Source organism: Canis lupus, chromosome 5 (assembly GCF_011100685.1).
Source record: "Canis lupus familiaris isolate Mischka breed German Shepherd chromosome 5, alternate assembly UU_Cfam_GSD_1.0, whole genome shotgun sequence".
In the NCBI taxonomy this organism is placed as follows: Eukaryota; Metazoa; Chordata; class Mammalia; order Carnivora; family Canidae; genus Canis; species Canis lupus.
In genome coordinates, this window is record NC_049226.1 from 66,182,412 (window position 1) to 66,199,286 (window position 16,875).

Consider the following 16,875-nt stretch of genomic DNA (forward strand, 5'->3'; position numbering starts at 1 on the left):
CGCTCGGGAGGTGGAGAGTCGGGCCCTCGCGCACGCCCCGGGTCGGGAAGGGGAAGGGGCCCGCGCGGCAGGCGTGGCCGAGGCGCAGGGGCGTGGCCGAGGCGCAGGGGGCGTGGCCCGCGCTCCCCGCCCTGCTCCGGGGGCGGGGGCGGGGGCGGGGCCGGGCTCCGGGGCGGCGCGTGCGCAGAGGCGGCGGCGGCGCGGCTGGTCCCCTGCGCCGGCATGGCGGTGTGCGCTCGGCTCTGCGGTGTGGGCCCGTCGCGGGGATGCCGGCGCCGCCAGCAGCGCCGGGGCCCGGCCGAGACCGCGGCAGCCGACAGCGAGCCGGACACGGACCCCGAGGAGGAGCGCATCGAGGCGGGCGGGGCGCTGTCCGGGGCGCCGGGCGGCCGGGGCGCCGGCCCCCCTCCGCCCCCGCGCTGCTCGCTCCTGGAGCTGCCGCCGGAGCTGCTGGTGGAGATCTTCGCGTCGCTGCCCGGCACCGACCTGCCCAGCCTGGCCCAAGTGTGCACCAAGTTCCGGCGCATCCTGCACACCGACACCATCTGGAGGCGGCGCTGCCGGGAGGGTGAGCGCGGGATGGGGGCGGTTGGCGGGGGTCCGGGCGGGGGGGGGCGGCGACTCCGGGAGAGGCGGAGTCCCCGCGGCGCGGCGCTCGCGGGCCCTGGGAGCGGGCCTGGCGGGGGCCCTGGGAGCGGGCCTGGCGGGGGCGGGGTCCCCGGCCCTGGGGGCTGCGCGGCGATGACCCTGGGGCTGCGGCGGGGTTCGGGCCGGGGGGGACGCCGACGCGGGTGGGCATCCTGGCGGGTCCCAGGCCTCGGGGGCGTAGCCGGGGACGGCGGACGGGGCGAGGCTGGCGGTGAGCGGGGCAGTCGGAGCCCAGGCGCGGGCGGGGGTCCCCTGAGGGCGGGCTTGTGCAGGGGCAGTTGGAGCAGGGCAGCCGGACAGGGCTTGACTTCCCTCGGAGGGACGCTGGTGGCCGGAGTGACGGTGCCGAATAGTTCTGTAACAGTTCCCAGGAGGAAAGGTTTACTTAATCCAGAGTTCAGGGCTCTCTCCGTGTGAACGTTGACAGATCCCAGGTGTTCCGTGAGGTCTCCTATTTTGGCAAAAAGGACAGATGGGAAACAGATCCAAACAATGCAGAACAGCAGCGGCAGGAAAGTACAAAAATCATCAGAGACCCTTGCAGTCAAAGATAACCCACTCTCAAGATTTTGGGAAACGTCTCGATATGCACACGTAGACTCCCGGACACAGGTTTACTTGGACGGGATCATACCATATAGACCGCCCTCCACCCAGTGTAGTATAAGCCAGCTTCGTGGGGGTTCTGCTGCATTTGTAGGCCACCTGACCACTTAGTCCCTTACTGATTGACTTTAGAGTTTGCAGCTTTTTCTTGTCTTAAACAGTGCTGTCAAGGCTGCCTTTGTGCAGTCTTGTAGAAATTTGTGATGTTTACTTGTGCCTTCTAGGACTCCTGAGGTTATCCTCCTAGGGTGCGCTTCCTGCCAGAGCAGGGTTGTTGTTAGTAGAGTATGCACACCGATAGATAGCTCGATAGCTCAGAGATACCCATTACCCAGCTGTTGGAATTTGCATTCCCAGAGGGGGTACATGAGAAGGCCTCTTCCCCCAGGTCCTCCTCAGCAAGAGGATCAGTCATCCTATCTCTGCAGTGAAGCTCAGTGTTCAAGAGTCCAGAGTGTCAGTCGACAGGCCAGGCTCCGTTTAGTGCTTTGAAATCCTGGAATTGCTGCTTTACCTTCCCAACTATTTCTGGGAAGTGCTACTCCTGTAGGTTCACCTTGGGGGTTAAATAAGATCATGCAGGTTATGTGCTCATCCCCTGAATTGTCATGTCCTATCGTGAGGCTTCTTGGCCATTTTATTTAATTTCTTGTGATTCTTTATTTGTATGTCTCTACGAGAGACATAAAATTTTATCTTACATAAAATTTTATCTTACAAATTTGTAAGAACTCTGAGTATTAGCAGTATTCACCTTTTGTCATATATGTAGCAAGTGCATTTCTTTTGCTATTTTAAAACAGAGGCAAAGAGGGCAGCCTGGGTGGCTCGGCTGCCGCCTTCAGCCCAGGATGTGACCCTGGAGACCCGGGATCGAGTCCCATGTCAGGTTCCCTGCATGGAACCTGCTTCTCTCTCTGCCGGTGTCTCTGCCTCTCTCTGTGTGTCTCTTATGAATAAATAAATAAAATCTTAAAAAAAAAAAATAAAATAGAGGCAAAGAAAGTTCCACTTTCTCTGTGAACTCTACCTTTTCATTTGCTTTGTTTTGCCTTTTGTACACCTGTAAGACCCAGATTCGTTGCAGGTGTTCCATTGTGCTTTGAGAAGTTTCTCCATTGGTTAACCAGCCTGTGTAATGGTTTCTGGTGGGTTTGTCTCTGGGGAAATTCTAACTCGTCTAGCTCAACTATAGGAACAGAATAATGAAGACATTTGTGTAATCCAAAAAATCTGAAGGTATGGCATGGAATAAAACTCCCTGGGGTTAGAGGTCAGGGTGATTTCTTAGAGTTGCGGTGTGGGCCCGTCGCGGGGATGCCGGCGCTGCCAGGACAAAAAGTCCTGATGAAGATGTAGAAGGAAATTGGGGGACAGACAACAAGACTGCGGTCCTTTCCTGCTGGGGCACTTCTCAGTTCAGCTTTCCCGAGTCAAGAGACAATGTGACATTAGAAGTGATGGATCTTGTCCACCAAGGCAGACATACTAGGAACATTTCAATTGTGAGAAATTAAAAAAAAAAAAAAGACAAAAGTAGTAAAAAATACATATTCCTAGTCATCCCCGATATTCTATTTGCTTTTGATCCCTTTACCTTTTTAGTTTCTAAAAAATTTTTCAATTTTTTTATGTTTTTAAATATTTTATTTATTTATTCATGATAGAGAGAGAGAGAGAGAGGCAGAGACACAGACAGAGGAAGAAGTAGGCTCCATGCAGGAGCCCGACGCGGGACTCGATCCTGGGTCTCCAGGATCATACCCTGGGCTGAAGGCGGCGCTAAACCGCTGAGCCACCAGGGCTGCCCTTGTTCAGTCTTTTTAAATGCTATGTGGTGGTTCATAATTTGAAGAGACCACACTTTGTTCCTACCTTTATTTTTATTTTTTTTTCTGTTAAATACAGTGTATAGTGAACAATCTCTATGTCTGTTTGAATGCAGATAGAATACATGCAGAAGTAGTGCTTGCAGGGTGGTGGGCTGTGAGCTCTGCAGTTTTTACTGCCTGGTTATTCCGGTAGTGATTTTAGCTGCTTTCTCTCCTGATACTGGAGCATGAACAGAAAAGTCAGAAAAGGTGACATGCAAATGTTTAATATGCATCATGTTATCACAAAGCAGCTGTCATTTCTGGTCCAGCTACTCTAGGTTACCTCCTTTAATCCAGTATCTGCTCAATTCTCTCTACTCCAAACGATCCATATTTATATATTTTAATTTGCATGTGCCTGATAACTAGTGAGGATGCACATTTAAAAAAATATCATTATTAGGGGTGCCTGGGTGGCTCAGTCCGTTGAGCATCTGCCTTAGGCTCAGGTCATGATCTCCAGGTCCTGGGATCCGGCTCTCTGCTTAGTGGGAGCCTCACCCTCTCCCTCTGCCTGCAGCTCCCCCCGCTTGAGTGCTCTGTCAAATAAATAAAGTCTTTAAAAAAAATAAATTAAAAATATCATTATTGGCAATTTGGATTTTTCTTACTTGTTTATCCTTAATCTTTTGCCCACTTTCTACCCTATATTTTTTTCTACTGATTTTTGGGCTTTATTTATTTAGTCCAGATAGATTTAATATGTTGCAAGACATTTCCTTAGTAGCCTATAGTGATTTACAATTTAACCTCATTTGTAATGACTTTTTTGAAAGTTACAATGTTGGTCAAATTTACATATTTTGGATTTAAGGAATGATTTTCTTTCTTTCTTTTCTTTTCTTTCTTCTTTCTTTCTTTCTTTCTTTCTTTCTTTCTTTCTTTCTTTCTTTCTTTCTTTCTTTCTTTCTTTCTTCTTTTCTTTCAATTTATATTTTTTTATTCATGAGAGACACAGAGAGAGGGAGAGGCAGGCTCCATGCAGGAAGCCCGATGTGGGACTCGATCCCAGGTCTCCAAGATCACCCCTGGGCTGAAGGTGGTGCTAAACCACTGAGCCACCAGGGCAGGCTGGCTTTCTTTTTCTTTCTTTCTTTCTTTCTTTCTTTCTTTCTTTCTTTCTTTCTTTCTTTCTTTCTTTCTTTCTTTCTTTCTTTCTCTCTCTCTCTCTCTCTCTCTCTCTTTCTTTCTTCTTTCTTTCTTTCTTTCTTCTTTCTTTCCTATTTTATTTTTTTTTATTTTATTAAAAGATTTTATTTATTTATTCATGAGAGACAGAGAGAGAGAGAGAAAGGCAGAGACGCAGGCAGAGGGAGAAGCAGGCTCCTTGCAGGGAGCCCAATGTGGGAGTTGATCCCAGGACTCTGGGATCATGAATTGAGCTGAAGGCAGGATCTCAACCACTGAGCCACGGCCCCTAAGGAATGATTTTCATCCAAAGGTTATGAAGATGGTCGCTAGGTCTTCAGTTTCAGTAGTTCATTCTGGTAGCTTCGATTTCTAGCTCATCTATGTCAAAAATCGGTTGGCTGGCGACCCCATATGGTATTTATATATATATATATTTTTTTTTTTTTTTAATAATTTTTATTTATTTATGATAGTCACACAGAGAGAGAGAGAGAGAGGCAGAGACACAGGCAGAGGGAGAAGCAGGCTCCATGCACCGGGAGCCCGACGTGGGATTCGATCCCGGGTCTCCAGGATCGCGCCCTGGGCCAAAGGCAGGCGCCAAACCGCTGCGCCACCCAGGGATCCCCCCATATGGTATTTATAGATGTCCCTTAGGGTTGTCTCATTCTACGTATAAGAACAGTCATATATGGGGTGAGTCTGAGCTTCTTTTAGCTTCCAAGTTTCATCTTTCCTAAACTAGATTGGGTTAAGGTGAGTGTTGAGAAGGCCAATGCCCCAAGTACATTTAGGTAAGGACCAAAGCCCCCCAGCCTTGGTGAGCAGGAGGCCAAATCTCAGGCTGGTTGAGGAGGTGAGTTGTCCTAGCCTCTTAAGTGTCTTGGAACTGGAACCTCTGTGTCCCATCCAGTCCTGATGGGTATAATGGTGGCTCCAGTTTTTCGTGTCTTGGGAGGATGAATAAAACTAGTGAATTGCATGTTTACATATTTGCTCTCTGTCTTTTGATAATTGGATTTTCCAGAGCAATAAACAAGCTACAAAAAATGGGAGTGGGAAAGAGAATATCACACCTGTGTTTTATCGCTTCAAAGAATTTGGGACCATGATTGGCTTTTCACGGTGCAGCCAATGTATGCATGTTTAAGAGCCCTTCCTAAAATGATTGGATGAATTTGCATGGGGCGAAGGTGTGTGTGGGGTAGCACTAGAAACTTAAAACGGGGTAGCTCTATTTATAATATGTTGTCAGAAGCTCACAATTTCCAGTGTCCTAGCAATAAATCAGTTATTTTTATAGAACTTTGGCCTTTGTAGCCCACTGTGTGCTGGATCTTTTGGATTAAATATTTTCTAGTGGTATATCTCTGGACAGGTGAAAGGTTGCTAGTGAGAAGCTAAGTCTGTGCTTCTGATTTTGGGGTGAGCACAGAACAACTAGGTGATATTTATCGTCTCACAGGAAACCAACTGAACCATGCCCAGCCTCTGGGGCGAGCGCAGGCCAGGGTGAGGGTAAACACTTTTTTTGATGCATCACTCCTTTGGCTGCGGGCCGCCTGCAGTTACTTGCATGTGGGGCTATAAATAAGTCATCATTTCTCAGACTTCTGAGGGTAGAAGCCAAGTGAGTTATTTTGCCTTTGACCCTGACGAGGCTTTTCTTCATTAACACTTCACCATTTACTCAGTGATTTTTGAAATCTATGTTCAGACCACGGTTTTAAATAAAAATATTCAAATAATAACAAAAGGCAAATTTAGAAACAAAGGAAACGCTCATACGTGTATTTTCCCCTTCCACACTGAGTTAGGAATATTTAAAAATTTTTAAATATTTTATTCACGAGAGACACAGAGAAAAAGGCAGAGACAGGCTGAGGGAGAAGCAGGTGCCCTACAGGAAGCCCGATTGGGGGTGGGGGGGCTCTATCCCAGGACTCTGGGATCATGACCTGAGCCAAAGGCAGATGCTCAACCACTGAGTCACCCAGGTGTCCCTAATATTTAGAAGTACTCAGACAAGGAATTCATATATTCGGGTCAGTATCTGTCAGTGTCAGGTTTTAAATTTATAATGTATAATTTCCCCATTTCTTTCCTTGTGGTAAGTTTTTTGATGCATAGAATGATATTTGCATAATATTTTGATCTAAGTCTAAAATGTGTTTAAATTCCTTCATAATTAGGAATAATCCTTTTCCAATAATGTGTGATCTTTATGACAGAAATGGAGGATTAAAAACCAGTATTAATTCTGTTTTTGCAAGCAGAGGGAAATACAGTTTCTGTCCTATATGATATGCTGATGGGAAATGTGAGAAATGAAGCTTTTGTTAATACAACTGAAATTGGAGGGTCGACTTGGGAAGAGGTGAACTGGGCAAGTTGTTCGTTTTAAGGTTCGCTTTGGGGATTTTTATGATTCCTGTAAAGTGGATCCTTGCTAAGCCCACTGGTTTTGATGGTGGGGTGGGCAGGTTGGCAGGTGGTTAAACTGTACATGGTAGTAATGCATGTGTCTTAACCACAAGAAGGGGAAGCCAGCCCCCTTCCTGAATGTGGAGCAGGATCTCAGAACTTGAGGGAAAACCTTTATCTTTTTCTTCTACTTTGCCACTTGAAAGGACTGCAGTTTTCTATATTTTTTTTTTCCAAAATGAATCTCGTTTGCTGCTTTATAGAGAAACCTCTTCCTTTCCCTTACCGAGGAGGAAAGGGTAGACAGTGGTGCCTCATAGGGGAGCATTTTTCAGATCTCCTTTTTTTCAAACTTAAAAAAGTAAGCTAGAAAGTAAGCCTGGTACCCAGAGAACATCCAGTAAAGATTTCCCCCAACCATATTTAATTAGACAGACACTGGTACTTGCCAAAAAGAATGGATTGGTTGTTAGAGGACCAGGCACTGCCATTGTTACTGTTTTCCTGTGTTTATAAAATGATTACATAATGCATTTGAGGCTCTGGGTTTGTCTTTCTGGCTCTAAAGGGCATGTAAACACAAAGGTGTCTTTGGGACTTTGCAGAGGAACAAGTGTCCTCTTGGAAAATGAAGGCCCTTTCCTGAGATGGGCAGGGTTTGGAACCCATGAGTCAGCATCCTTTGCCAGCGATCCCATCACTGTCCACCTGGTGGCGACGGAGAGGCTGGTAAACCGGAGCAGGGCCAGGCCTGTGTTGTGTGTGGAGTATTAGCCAAGGAGCAGGAAGGGTCAGAAACCCTAGACAACGTTCTAGGGGCGGATGATGGCAGAGTCAGGCTCCAGGCTTCTTTCCTGGTCTCACACATGGGTGGTGGGACAGTGGGTGTGCACACACTCAGGAAGGGTGGGTGTCTCAGGGTGACAGATGGGCCTTAGCTGGAGTGGGTGTCCCTTGGCCAGCAGGTGCATGTCATGGGAGCTGGACTGGGGTCAGAGTCTTCACGCTGGAAGAGTGCAGCTACTCACAGCATTCACTGGCACAGAGACTGTTTATCTTTGTGTGAACTGAACTGGTTGAGAACGAGTCACATTAATCCTGTAGGCAGTTTCAGCCATCCTGGAGAATTGTTTAGCCTCCCAAATAGTCCAGGTGTTTAATAGGAGACACCTGTAGGTTATGTCCAATTTTTGGGTTTTACAGTCTTCCCATCCTAAAATAAGCTTGCTGCAGAGTGTTTTTCCAGATCTGGTACATTATTATTTTTTTTTTTAAAGGAGGGGGAGGTCCTCTCTCCCACCAGCTCCTGCCCCTTCCTTTGACTTTTTTTAAGCCTCAAAAGTAAAAGTGTGGGTTACCTGGGTGGCTCAGTGGTTGAGCGTCTGCCTTTGGCTTAGGTCGTGATCCCAGGGTCCTGGGATCAAGTCCCACATCGGGCTCAACTGCTGAGCCACCCAGGCGTCCCAAATCATTAAAAAAAAAAAAAAAAAGGTCTGCTGTGGAGTCTCTGTCCATGTTGCTTTTCTACCTAAGACTCTTCCATGCTTTTGTGAGGCCTGTGGACTCCCATCTCTGCCATCTACCTCTCCAGGGTTGAGAGAGAACCAGATTTATCTTGTATGCTGGGGATCCCTGGGTGGCTCAGCGGTTTCGCGTCTGCCTTTGGCCCAGGGCGCCATCCTGGAGTCCCAGGATCGAGTCCCACGTCAGGCTCCCAGCATGGGCCTGCTTACCCCTCCTCCTGTGTCTCTGCCTCTCTCTCTCTCTATGTCTAGCATGAATAAACAAATCTTTTTTTTTTTTTTTTAATTTTTTTATTTATTTATGATAGTCACAGAGAGAGAGGCAGAGACACAGGCAGAGGGAGAAGCAGGCTCCATGCACCGGGAGCCCGATGTGGGAATCGATCCCGGGTCTCCAGGATCGCGCCCTGGGCCAAAGGCAGGCGCCAAACCGCTGCGCCACCCAGGGATCCCAATAAACAAATCTTAAAAAAAAAATTTTATCTTGTATGCTCACCAACTTGCTGCAGGTAGCGTCTTAGTGCTGTGCCTGTCTAGTTTCGCATTTACCTGGAGAATGGGACCAGGTCCCCTCTGGCAGCCTCTCGGTACCGATGCAGTGTGCAGGAGACTAGTGCTCACTTTCTTTGCCACATTCTGCTCCGACATGTGTGCATATGTCAGTCATGGGTCTTCACCTTCTCTTCCAGGGAAGGGGCCTCAAGCTGAGGTGTGTCTGTGGGGTTCTGAAGCAGGGAGGGAGAGAGAGGAAACTTCTAACCGACTCCCCCCATAGAAACTAATCAGAGTTATGCATGATCAGAAATGTGCTGTGAGGACAGTTTTCACTAGAACTCCTCACACATCCCCGGGCTCCTTGGACAAGAAACAGTGAGGAGCACTTGGCAGCCCCAGGCAGTTAGATCATAAGAGGCTTACATGTTGACTTGACTCGAGCCAAAGTACTACCCTGTTCTTCCCTTCTTGGCAAAACATTTTTCAAATAGCCTTTTTGGAAATTTTTTGATTGGAATATTTGAAGTGGTAATTTAATTTTTTTCTTATGAGGATATACATACAATAAAAATTAACCCTATGGAGTATCTTTAACTGTACAGTCCTGTGATATTGAGTACATTCACTTGTGCAACCATTCTCCCTTCCCACCTGCCCCCAGTCCACCTCTAGGACTTGTTCATCCTGCCCACGCACAGCTCTGTCCTGGTTACACCCCAGCTTCCAGGGACCTCATGGAATTGTCAGGACACAGTGTATTTGTTTGTGGGGTCCCAGTTATTTCACTGAGCACGATGTCCCGAAGGTTCATCCATACTGCAGCAGGTACCTCCTTTTTAAGGCTGAATAACATTCCATCAGGTGGATGGACCATGTTGTGTTTATGGGTTCACCTGCCAGCAGACACTTGGGGATTGCTTCCACCTTTTGGATATTGTGGAGGCTGTTGCCGAGAGCACGGGTGCAGAAATACCTGAGTCCCCCCTTCCAACTCCTTGGGAGCCCTGCCATAGCAGAATGAGAGCTGGGTCCTACGGTAATTCTGTGTTCCCATACTGTTCTCCACAGCAGGACCGTTTCATTTTAGAAATTTCCTCAAGTCCAGCTTACTCATTTTTCTCCTTTCTCAGCCTTTTTTTTTTTTTTTTCATTTTAGAGTAAACACTTTCAAAAAAGAATTGTTTAAGCTCTTTTTTATAATAGATTAGCGGGGATTTTTTTTTGAAATTTTTATTTAGGTAATCTCTGCACCTGTCATGGGGCTTGAACACACAGTCCTAAGATGAGGAGTCACATGCTCCACCAAATGAGCTTCCAGGGGCCCCATCAAGGAACCGTTTTTTTGTTTTGTTTTTGTTTTTTAAATTTTACTCATTTATTAAAGAGAAACTGAGGCCGAAGGAGAAGCAGGGTACCCACAGGGAGCCCTATGTGAGACCTGATACCAGGACCCTGGGATCACAACCTGAGCCGAAAGCAGACACCCAACCCATTGAGCCACCCAGGCACCCCCAAGGAAACTTTTTGAATTGACAGCCTGTAACACCAAATCCAGTACTTGGGAAGCATCTGTAGGCAGCACAGTGTGGTATGCTAGCTTTTAGTCATCAGAGACAGGATTTGTGCCAAACGGTAGAGTTCACACTTGGTGGTTTTTCTAGAAGGAAAGATACATGGTACTGGTGAGTACGGCCTTAAAGTTACATATTTATTTATTTTTAAAGATTTTGTTTATTCATTCATGAGAGACACACAGAGAGAAAGAGAGAGAGAGAGAGAGAGAGGCAGAGACACAGGCAGAGGGAGAAGCAGGCTCCATGCAGGGAGCCCGATGTGGGACTCGATCCCAGGTCTCTGGGACCACACCCCTAGCAAAGGCAGACGCTCAACCACTGAGCCACCCAGGTGTCCCACCTTAAAGTTATTTTAAGAGCAGTTTCCCTTGATGACTTACGGGAACGTTTATAGAACAATTAGAGGATGTGGCACTGTTCTTAGCTACTATTTAAAAAAAAAAAAAAAAAAAAGATTTTCCCGTCAGGTGGAAAATACCAGATAGTTCTTGTAGGAACAGTTGGGTAAAAATGACATTATTCTTCTTTGGTGCCTTTATTGTGACCTTTTGGGAACATTAAGGAAAACCTACTAAAAATTGCTCCATTTATTAGCACTACATCCTAATTTTGCTTTTCTCCTGATTGTTCATGGTGTTTTTGTGGATGCTTTATCTGCCTGTGCAACTTCACATCCTATGCCATATGAGCAATACCATTTCTTGACGCAGTGGACAGAAATTTATGATGAGCTGGCCATCCTGGCTAAAATCCTCATAGCCACTTAGAAGCATTGTTACTGTCAGGTTGGAGTGTGCATTGGACTCTGATAACAAAAATCAGAGGGCAGGTCAGCAGCCTGGGCCCAGAGAAATGCCTAAGGAGCAATACCAATGCCTCACAAAGGCCTGGCTATGGTCTTCCAGGTGCATCAGCCTCAGGAGCATGCCTGGATGCATTTTCAGGCGCCCCATACTTGACCACTGGCACTGAGAGTCACACATATTAAAAAAGTGCAGTTCAGAGGAGAAGACCTCTTCCCCACTGTCACAGCACTTTGTCAACGAGATAGTAAGAGACTCTTTCTTCCTTGTCTGTCAGCGCCTGCAGCAGTAGCATGCTGGAATCGAGAAGGGGAGCTGTCCTTTCAAAACCACCTGGAAACAAACTGAAGCCTCTAGCTTGTTATGCAGTAACAATTTTGAAGTGCATTGTTTGCACAAGAGAAAGCCAAAGTGTCTTTAAAGAGAGCCAGGCAGGGAAGCCCCAGTGGCCCAGCAGTTTAGCGCTGCCTTTAGCCTGAGGTGTGATCCTGGAGACCCGGGATCAAGTCCCGCGTCAGGCTCCCTGCATGGAGCCTGCTTCTCCCTCTGCTTGTGTCTCTGCCTCTTTCTGTGTCTGTCATGAATAAATAAATAAAATCTTTAAAAAAAAATAAAGAGAGCCAGACAAAGTCGTGACCGCTGACCAGGGACTTTCAGGAGAAGCCTCGTGGCCGTCATGGACATCGCAGAGCCAGCAGGAGATGGTGAAGATAGAGAATATGAACAGAGCCCTTAGTGAGAGCAGGGTAGACCAGTTGCTTCAGTGTGTTCTGACTTGGGGGGAGGGGACCCATTCAGTTGGTCCGTGGGGTGTCCTGTAGGGGTTTTGATAAGTGGTGGTCTCTCAGATGCTGAGACTTGTGTTGCAGGCAGGTGTTGCTGTGTCCTTTCCCTAGATTCACAGACAGCATATTTTATCCATCTGTCCTCACAGGTTCCTACCACTTGCCTTATCCTCCACAATGGAGTCCGTATTCTTTTTGGCAGCAGGATAAAACATAGACTTTTTATTTTTCTGCCCAATAGTGAGCAAGGCCATGTTTTATGGCTTAGGAGTCTTTAACTTCATGTCTGTTCATCAGCAGAGGAGGAAGAGAAAAGCAGGTGTCCTCCAGGCAGGCCCTGTCGGGAGAGACATTGCTGAGCAGGTGCCTCGCCCCAAATACCTTCTCCCCTCTGTGTGCTTCTGGAGCTTTACTTGGTGTACTGTGGGAAACCTGTCAGTTCACAGAAGCATTTGGGCTAATACCATCCATTCTGTTGAAAAAAAAACCAGACTAGACCGTGGGAGGATTTAGGCACCATCAGGAGAGACGTGATGAAGGGACCACCCTCGGACACTGTTGGCCATACCTCATCAGTACACGTTTCAGGTGGACTGCCGAGATGCCAGCCTTGCCCAGCCTTGGCGCCCCTTCCTATAATGGAGGTGTAGTGCTGATCACAGAGGTGGCTGTCCTGTGAAGCCCCAGCTGAACACCTGCACCCCAGGAGGAGCACAGGGAGAGTCCTGGTGGGGATTGTGTGAGGGCCTGGGCAGGGGGGCGCTGAGCACACTCCATGCTAGGGCTGTGCTACCATAATAAGGCACCCCATCTAGGCTTCAGCTGGGGGTCCTGCACCACAAACTCTGGTCCTTTGTGCAAGCTACGGGCCTCTCTTTGTGATTTCTCCTCACCGAAACAGACAAGACAGTAGCAGCTCTCTCAGGCTTGCCAGTAGGGTCAAATGCAGTGGTGCCTGGCCCATGCAAAGGTTGGTACCAGGCATGTGACATCACTGTAGCTCTTGGCCTGCTGGCAGTCTTGGATTTGTGGTTGTTAGTTCAGTACATGCTTTCCTTGCAAAGCCTGCTGGACCCAACCCTTAGGACCTGAGGTTTCCACTGGAAAGCTGCGGTGGGTCACTTAGAAAAGTGGGTTGGGGTAGGGATGGGGAGGAAGAAGCAGGATGGTGCGGTCAGCCAGGCGAGGCTGGGGAGGCAGAGAGGGTATCAAGGATTTCTGTTGCTGGCTGGGGTCTAGGGGCCCTGGTGCCAGAGGGACGTGAGTGTGCAGCTCCTCCTTCCAGGCTTTCACTTGGTCTCCCATCACGGGCCTGTATTTTTGTTTAATGGAACGAGTAGCATGGTGAGCCCCAGTGCAGGTTCAGGGGGACTTCATGGGACTCTGACACCGAGAATGATCTCATTTCCACGGAAACATGTTTCTGGACTGCTGAGTTTGTGCTGTGCCATCTTCATAAGCTGGGGATTGTCTGAATGTAGTTTTGTGCGATTAGGTTTCTAGAGCTTATCAGAATAGACAGTGCAGATAGTTGTTTTGTCACATGTGGTCTAAACATAGAATAATGGCTTTACTGGTGAGTGCGGGTGCTGACGGTATGTGGAAGTCCCACAAAATCTCCCCAGCAAGGGAAAGACTCTGCCTGGGAAGACAGGGCCAAGACTTCAGCTTGCACCTTCCTTCCCCTCCTCCTTCCCTCCCTTCTGTTGGTCTGTCTGTTTCTGTGGTCTTGTGACTTTTTGACTCTGATCTCCAACAATGTTTCTTGTTGCAGAGTATGGCGTTTGTGAGAACCTGCGGAAGCTGGACATCACCGGCGTGTCTTGTCGAGATGTCTATGCCAAGCGTAAGTGACCCTGTTGCCATCCGTGGTCCCCTTTGTTCCAAAGGCAGAACGAGCACCCATGATAGGAGTTCAAAGAATGGGACCCCCAGCCCTCGTTCCCTCCTCAGATCCCCGGTGTTGTAGCTGATGCACTATGGACAGTGCTGGTAGCTGCAGCACTAAGGGTGGGGGGCCTTTTCTTTGTCTCTGGGGGTGTCTCGTCTTTCTTTTTCACAGGTAATGGTGTCTTCTGTTAGGTGCTGAAGACCATTAGATCTGAGAAACGTGGCTGTATGGAAAACAACCCTGGGGTGCTTCAGAGGCATCCCTTTGTCTGGATTCTGGGCACGTGGACAGCAGCTTCATTGAGAAGTCTGGCCGTTCCCGCAGGCTTCCTTGGCCAGCGGGGCTGGCTTCCTCAGACCCTGCCTCCCTGCAGCCCCACCCCAGGTCCCCCTTCTGGGGCTCTGTCTGCCCTGCAGTCTCCTATTGCCAAGTGGGGTCGAGTCTTCAGACCCCACTTCCTGTAGTGAGGCTGTGAAGATCGCTGTTAGCCTGACACCACTCAGGAGCTGCGGCCCAGCACTGAGCCGCAGGGAGAAGCTTGTGGGTTCATCCCTCAGTGGCTGCCTTGGGCAATATTAGCTCCCCAGGGCTGGGGATCAAAGAGCGGAGTAAGACGGTGACCCAGTTCTCTTTGGCCTAAAGTAGACTGTTTATTGCTCTTAAAAGGGCCTTAAGGTTTCATCTTAAATCCATCTTGCTAGATTCTTGGTAGATTCACATTCTTTGGAAATGTTCTCCATTGAAAGCAGAGCCGGTAGTGCTCCTTTGAGGGTGCTCAGACCTGGGAGCTGAGACCTCAGTCTACACGAACATGTCTGGTTCAGGACTCAGAAGGACGCAGGTTGCTGACAGCCAGTGGAAGCCCTGGAAGTTCCTCCAGGGTCGGGGGCATGGGCTGCTGCCTTTCCATGTCCCCGTTCTTAGCGGGTCTGTCACTCAGGTTCTCCTCTGAGATGTCCCTCGTTCACATGGCTGCAGGGGAGCATGGAGCTTCCATGTAGAGCTGGCTCGGTGGGAGGCACTGGCAGTGGCGGATGTCGTCGTCATCCTGTTAGTTCCTTCTGTCCACACTGTGATCCGTGGCAGTTTGGGTTTGTGAGGTGGTTGGTGTTCTGAGTTAGGATTTGTGCTCACATTGGGGAGCTTTTCCATCAGCAAGCTGGAGGTTCTTCATGGACCTTCCTCTGGGGTGCCAGGGTGCTCATGACATGCACAGCTCAGCTGTGCCCTCTGACCCCCCACACCCTCCTGATCCTTGGCCTTGGCCCCCACTGCTGACAACCTGCCAGCTCCTCCTTCTCTGTGGGTACTCAGACTTGGCTTTCTTCTTTTGCTTCTGCTTCACTTTCTACCAGCCTAGAAAGACACGTGTCATGGGACGTGGGTCTTAGGGGGCCCTAGCAGTCATATATCCCGAAAGCCTTATCCCTTCCTGTCTTCTCATCTCCGCAGCCGGAACAATACTGCTTTGAACCTTGCAAAGCCCAGATTCCAGAAGCAGAAAGCTAGTTCTGCCCCCTGTCTCCTGTCCTCCATTCTATGGGTGCCACATGGCCCTGGCTCCACCCTTGGTTCTTCTATGGTTGCCCAGAGCTCAGTATCTTAATCCAGCCAGAGTGTGGAACTGGAGGGACTAACTCTGGCTATCAGCATTAGTGCTGGGGCAGGACCCCATTCTGTCCACAGCAGTCTCTGTGTGTGACATGAAACAGATATCCTGGCTTTTTTGGACAGTCAGCTGGTTTCTAGAAGTATCTAGTATTCAAGTTTTTATCATTGGTCTGCTTGAATTTGTTAGGTCATTTGACAATATCATCTGAAAATAGTTTGAAGGCACAGTTCTCTATGTAGGAGTTGAGTAAGCATTCAAGACAGCATCTGGAAGAAGGCAGGTGCCAATACCTCCCGGGTGTGGGGGCAGATGTGGGAACTAAGGCCCCCATGAAGCTCACTCAACTCAGTTATGCTGTCCCGAAGAACACAGGTGGGCAGGCAGGTGGGCAGTGGCTGGGGGTGAGCTGGAGTGGGGTGAGGGAGAGGGGATGAGGCCAGGGTGAGGTGAACACGCTCACACATGCGTCTGGTATACACAAGAACATTTGGAGATATCTTGACCCCTTAGAAATGGTTGCAAAACTCAGGTAATGATTACCTTATTCAGTGTCTGGAAGTGCTGAATCCACCCCAGTCATTGGCAGCTTCAGTTTTTGTGTTCACAATGCAGGAACTGTGTGTGTGTGTGTGTGTGCGCGCGTGAATTTGCTCTGAAGGCCTTATCGAGGAGAAGATTGCTTAGCTTCTGGAATGGGTGATGGAAAGAAATCAAGGTTGGTACCTGGCAGAGATAGGTTCAAGTGAGTAGGCCTGAGTTAGGAGGCAGGCAAACATCACCCTTAATCAGAAACAAAACACACACAGACAGCACATGATCAAGGAGAATGTCAGGTGTGGACCAGACAAGGGAGAGATCAGTCAGGCACAGGGGTTCCCTAAATGGTCCCCCAAATATCCCCCAGCCATAACCTTGGGTCTCCCACCTCCATCTGTTCCCTTGATCTGTGGCCATCGAGAGGGAGGGTCCTGAGCTTTCCCGCCATTATGAGTTTCTGGTGTGGCTCCATTGGTTAACGAAGACAGGCCATCCCTGGCAAATACTTGCATCCTGAGGTTTTGGGGGCTGCATATGTAATGGGAAATGTCCATTGTCAGTGAGGGAGGGTGTTAAGTCATGGAAACTGATCATACCATCCTGGAAGCAGAGCCATCTTTACCCTTTCCCTGCTGTGTCTGTTCAGGTATAAACCCTCGCGTGAAGTCGGGACGTTTCATGAAAATTCTTCCCGATTACGAGCACATGGAGTACAGAGATGTTTACACCTGCCGTACGTACCTCCTGCTGGCTTTGGCTTTTGCGGGTGAGCACGGCCGAGAAGCTGCATGGAGAGGGACCTCTAACTCCGGGCACAAGGACTGCTTGGGTGTGAAGAGCAAGCTGCCCTCCTTGGCTTTTGCTGTTTTCTTACCTTTGTTGTTCTCTGTGGCTCAGCCACAGCTGAGGCCACACCTGAGCTGTGGCCCTGGGTCGGCTACACACATGGGCTGGGATTGCACAGAAGCTTTG

The 16,875-nt window shown here is 48.8% G+C and overlaps 1 protein-coding gene across 2 annotated transcripts in view; it reads left to right on the forward strand.

Annotated features, from left to right (window-relative positions):
- Positions 1–212: 212 nt before the first annotated feature.
- Positions 213–16,875, forward strand: part of FBXO31 (F-box protein 31) — a 44,573-nt gene continuing 27,910 nt past the window's right edge. Inside the window, exons 1-3 of one of the 2 annotated variants that reach the window (XM_038538098.1) lie at positions 213–568; positions 13,638–13,709; positions 16,550–16,636. In XM_038538098.1, coding sequence (XP_038394026.1) covers positions 223–568; positions 13,638–13,709; positions 16,550–16,636 — 505 coding nt within the window. In that variant the 5' untranslated portion in view covers positions 213–222. The remainder of the gene's footprint in view (positions 569–13,637; positions 13,710–16,549; positions 16,637–16,875) is intronic. The other variant, XM_038538099.1, reaches the window with a different exon arrangement.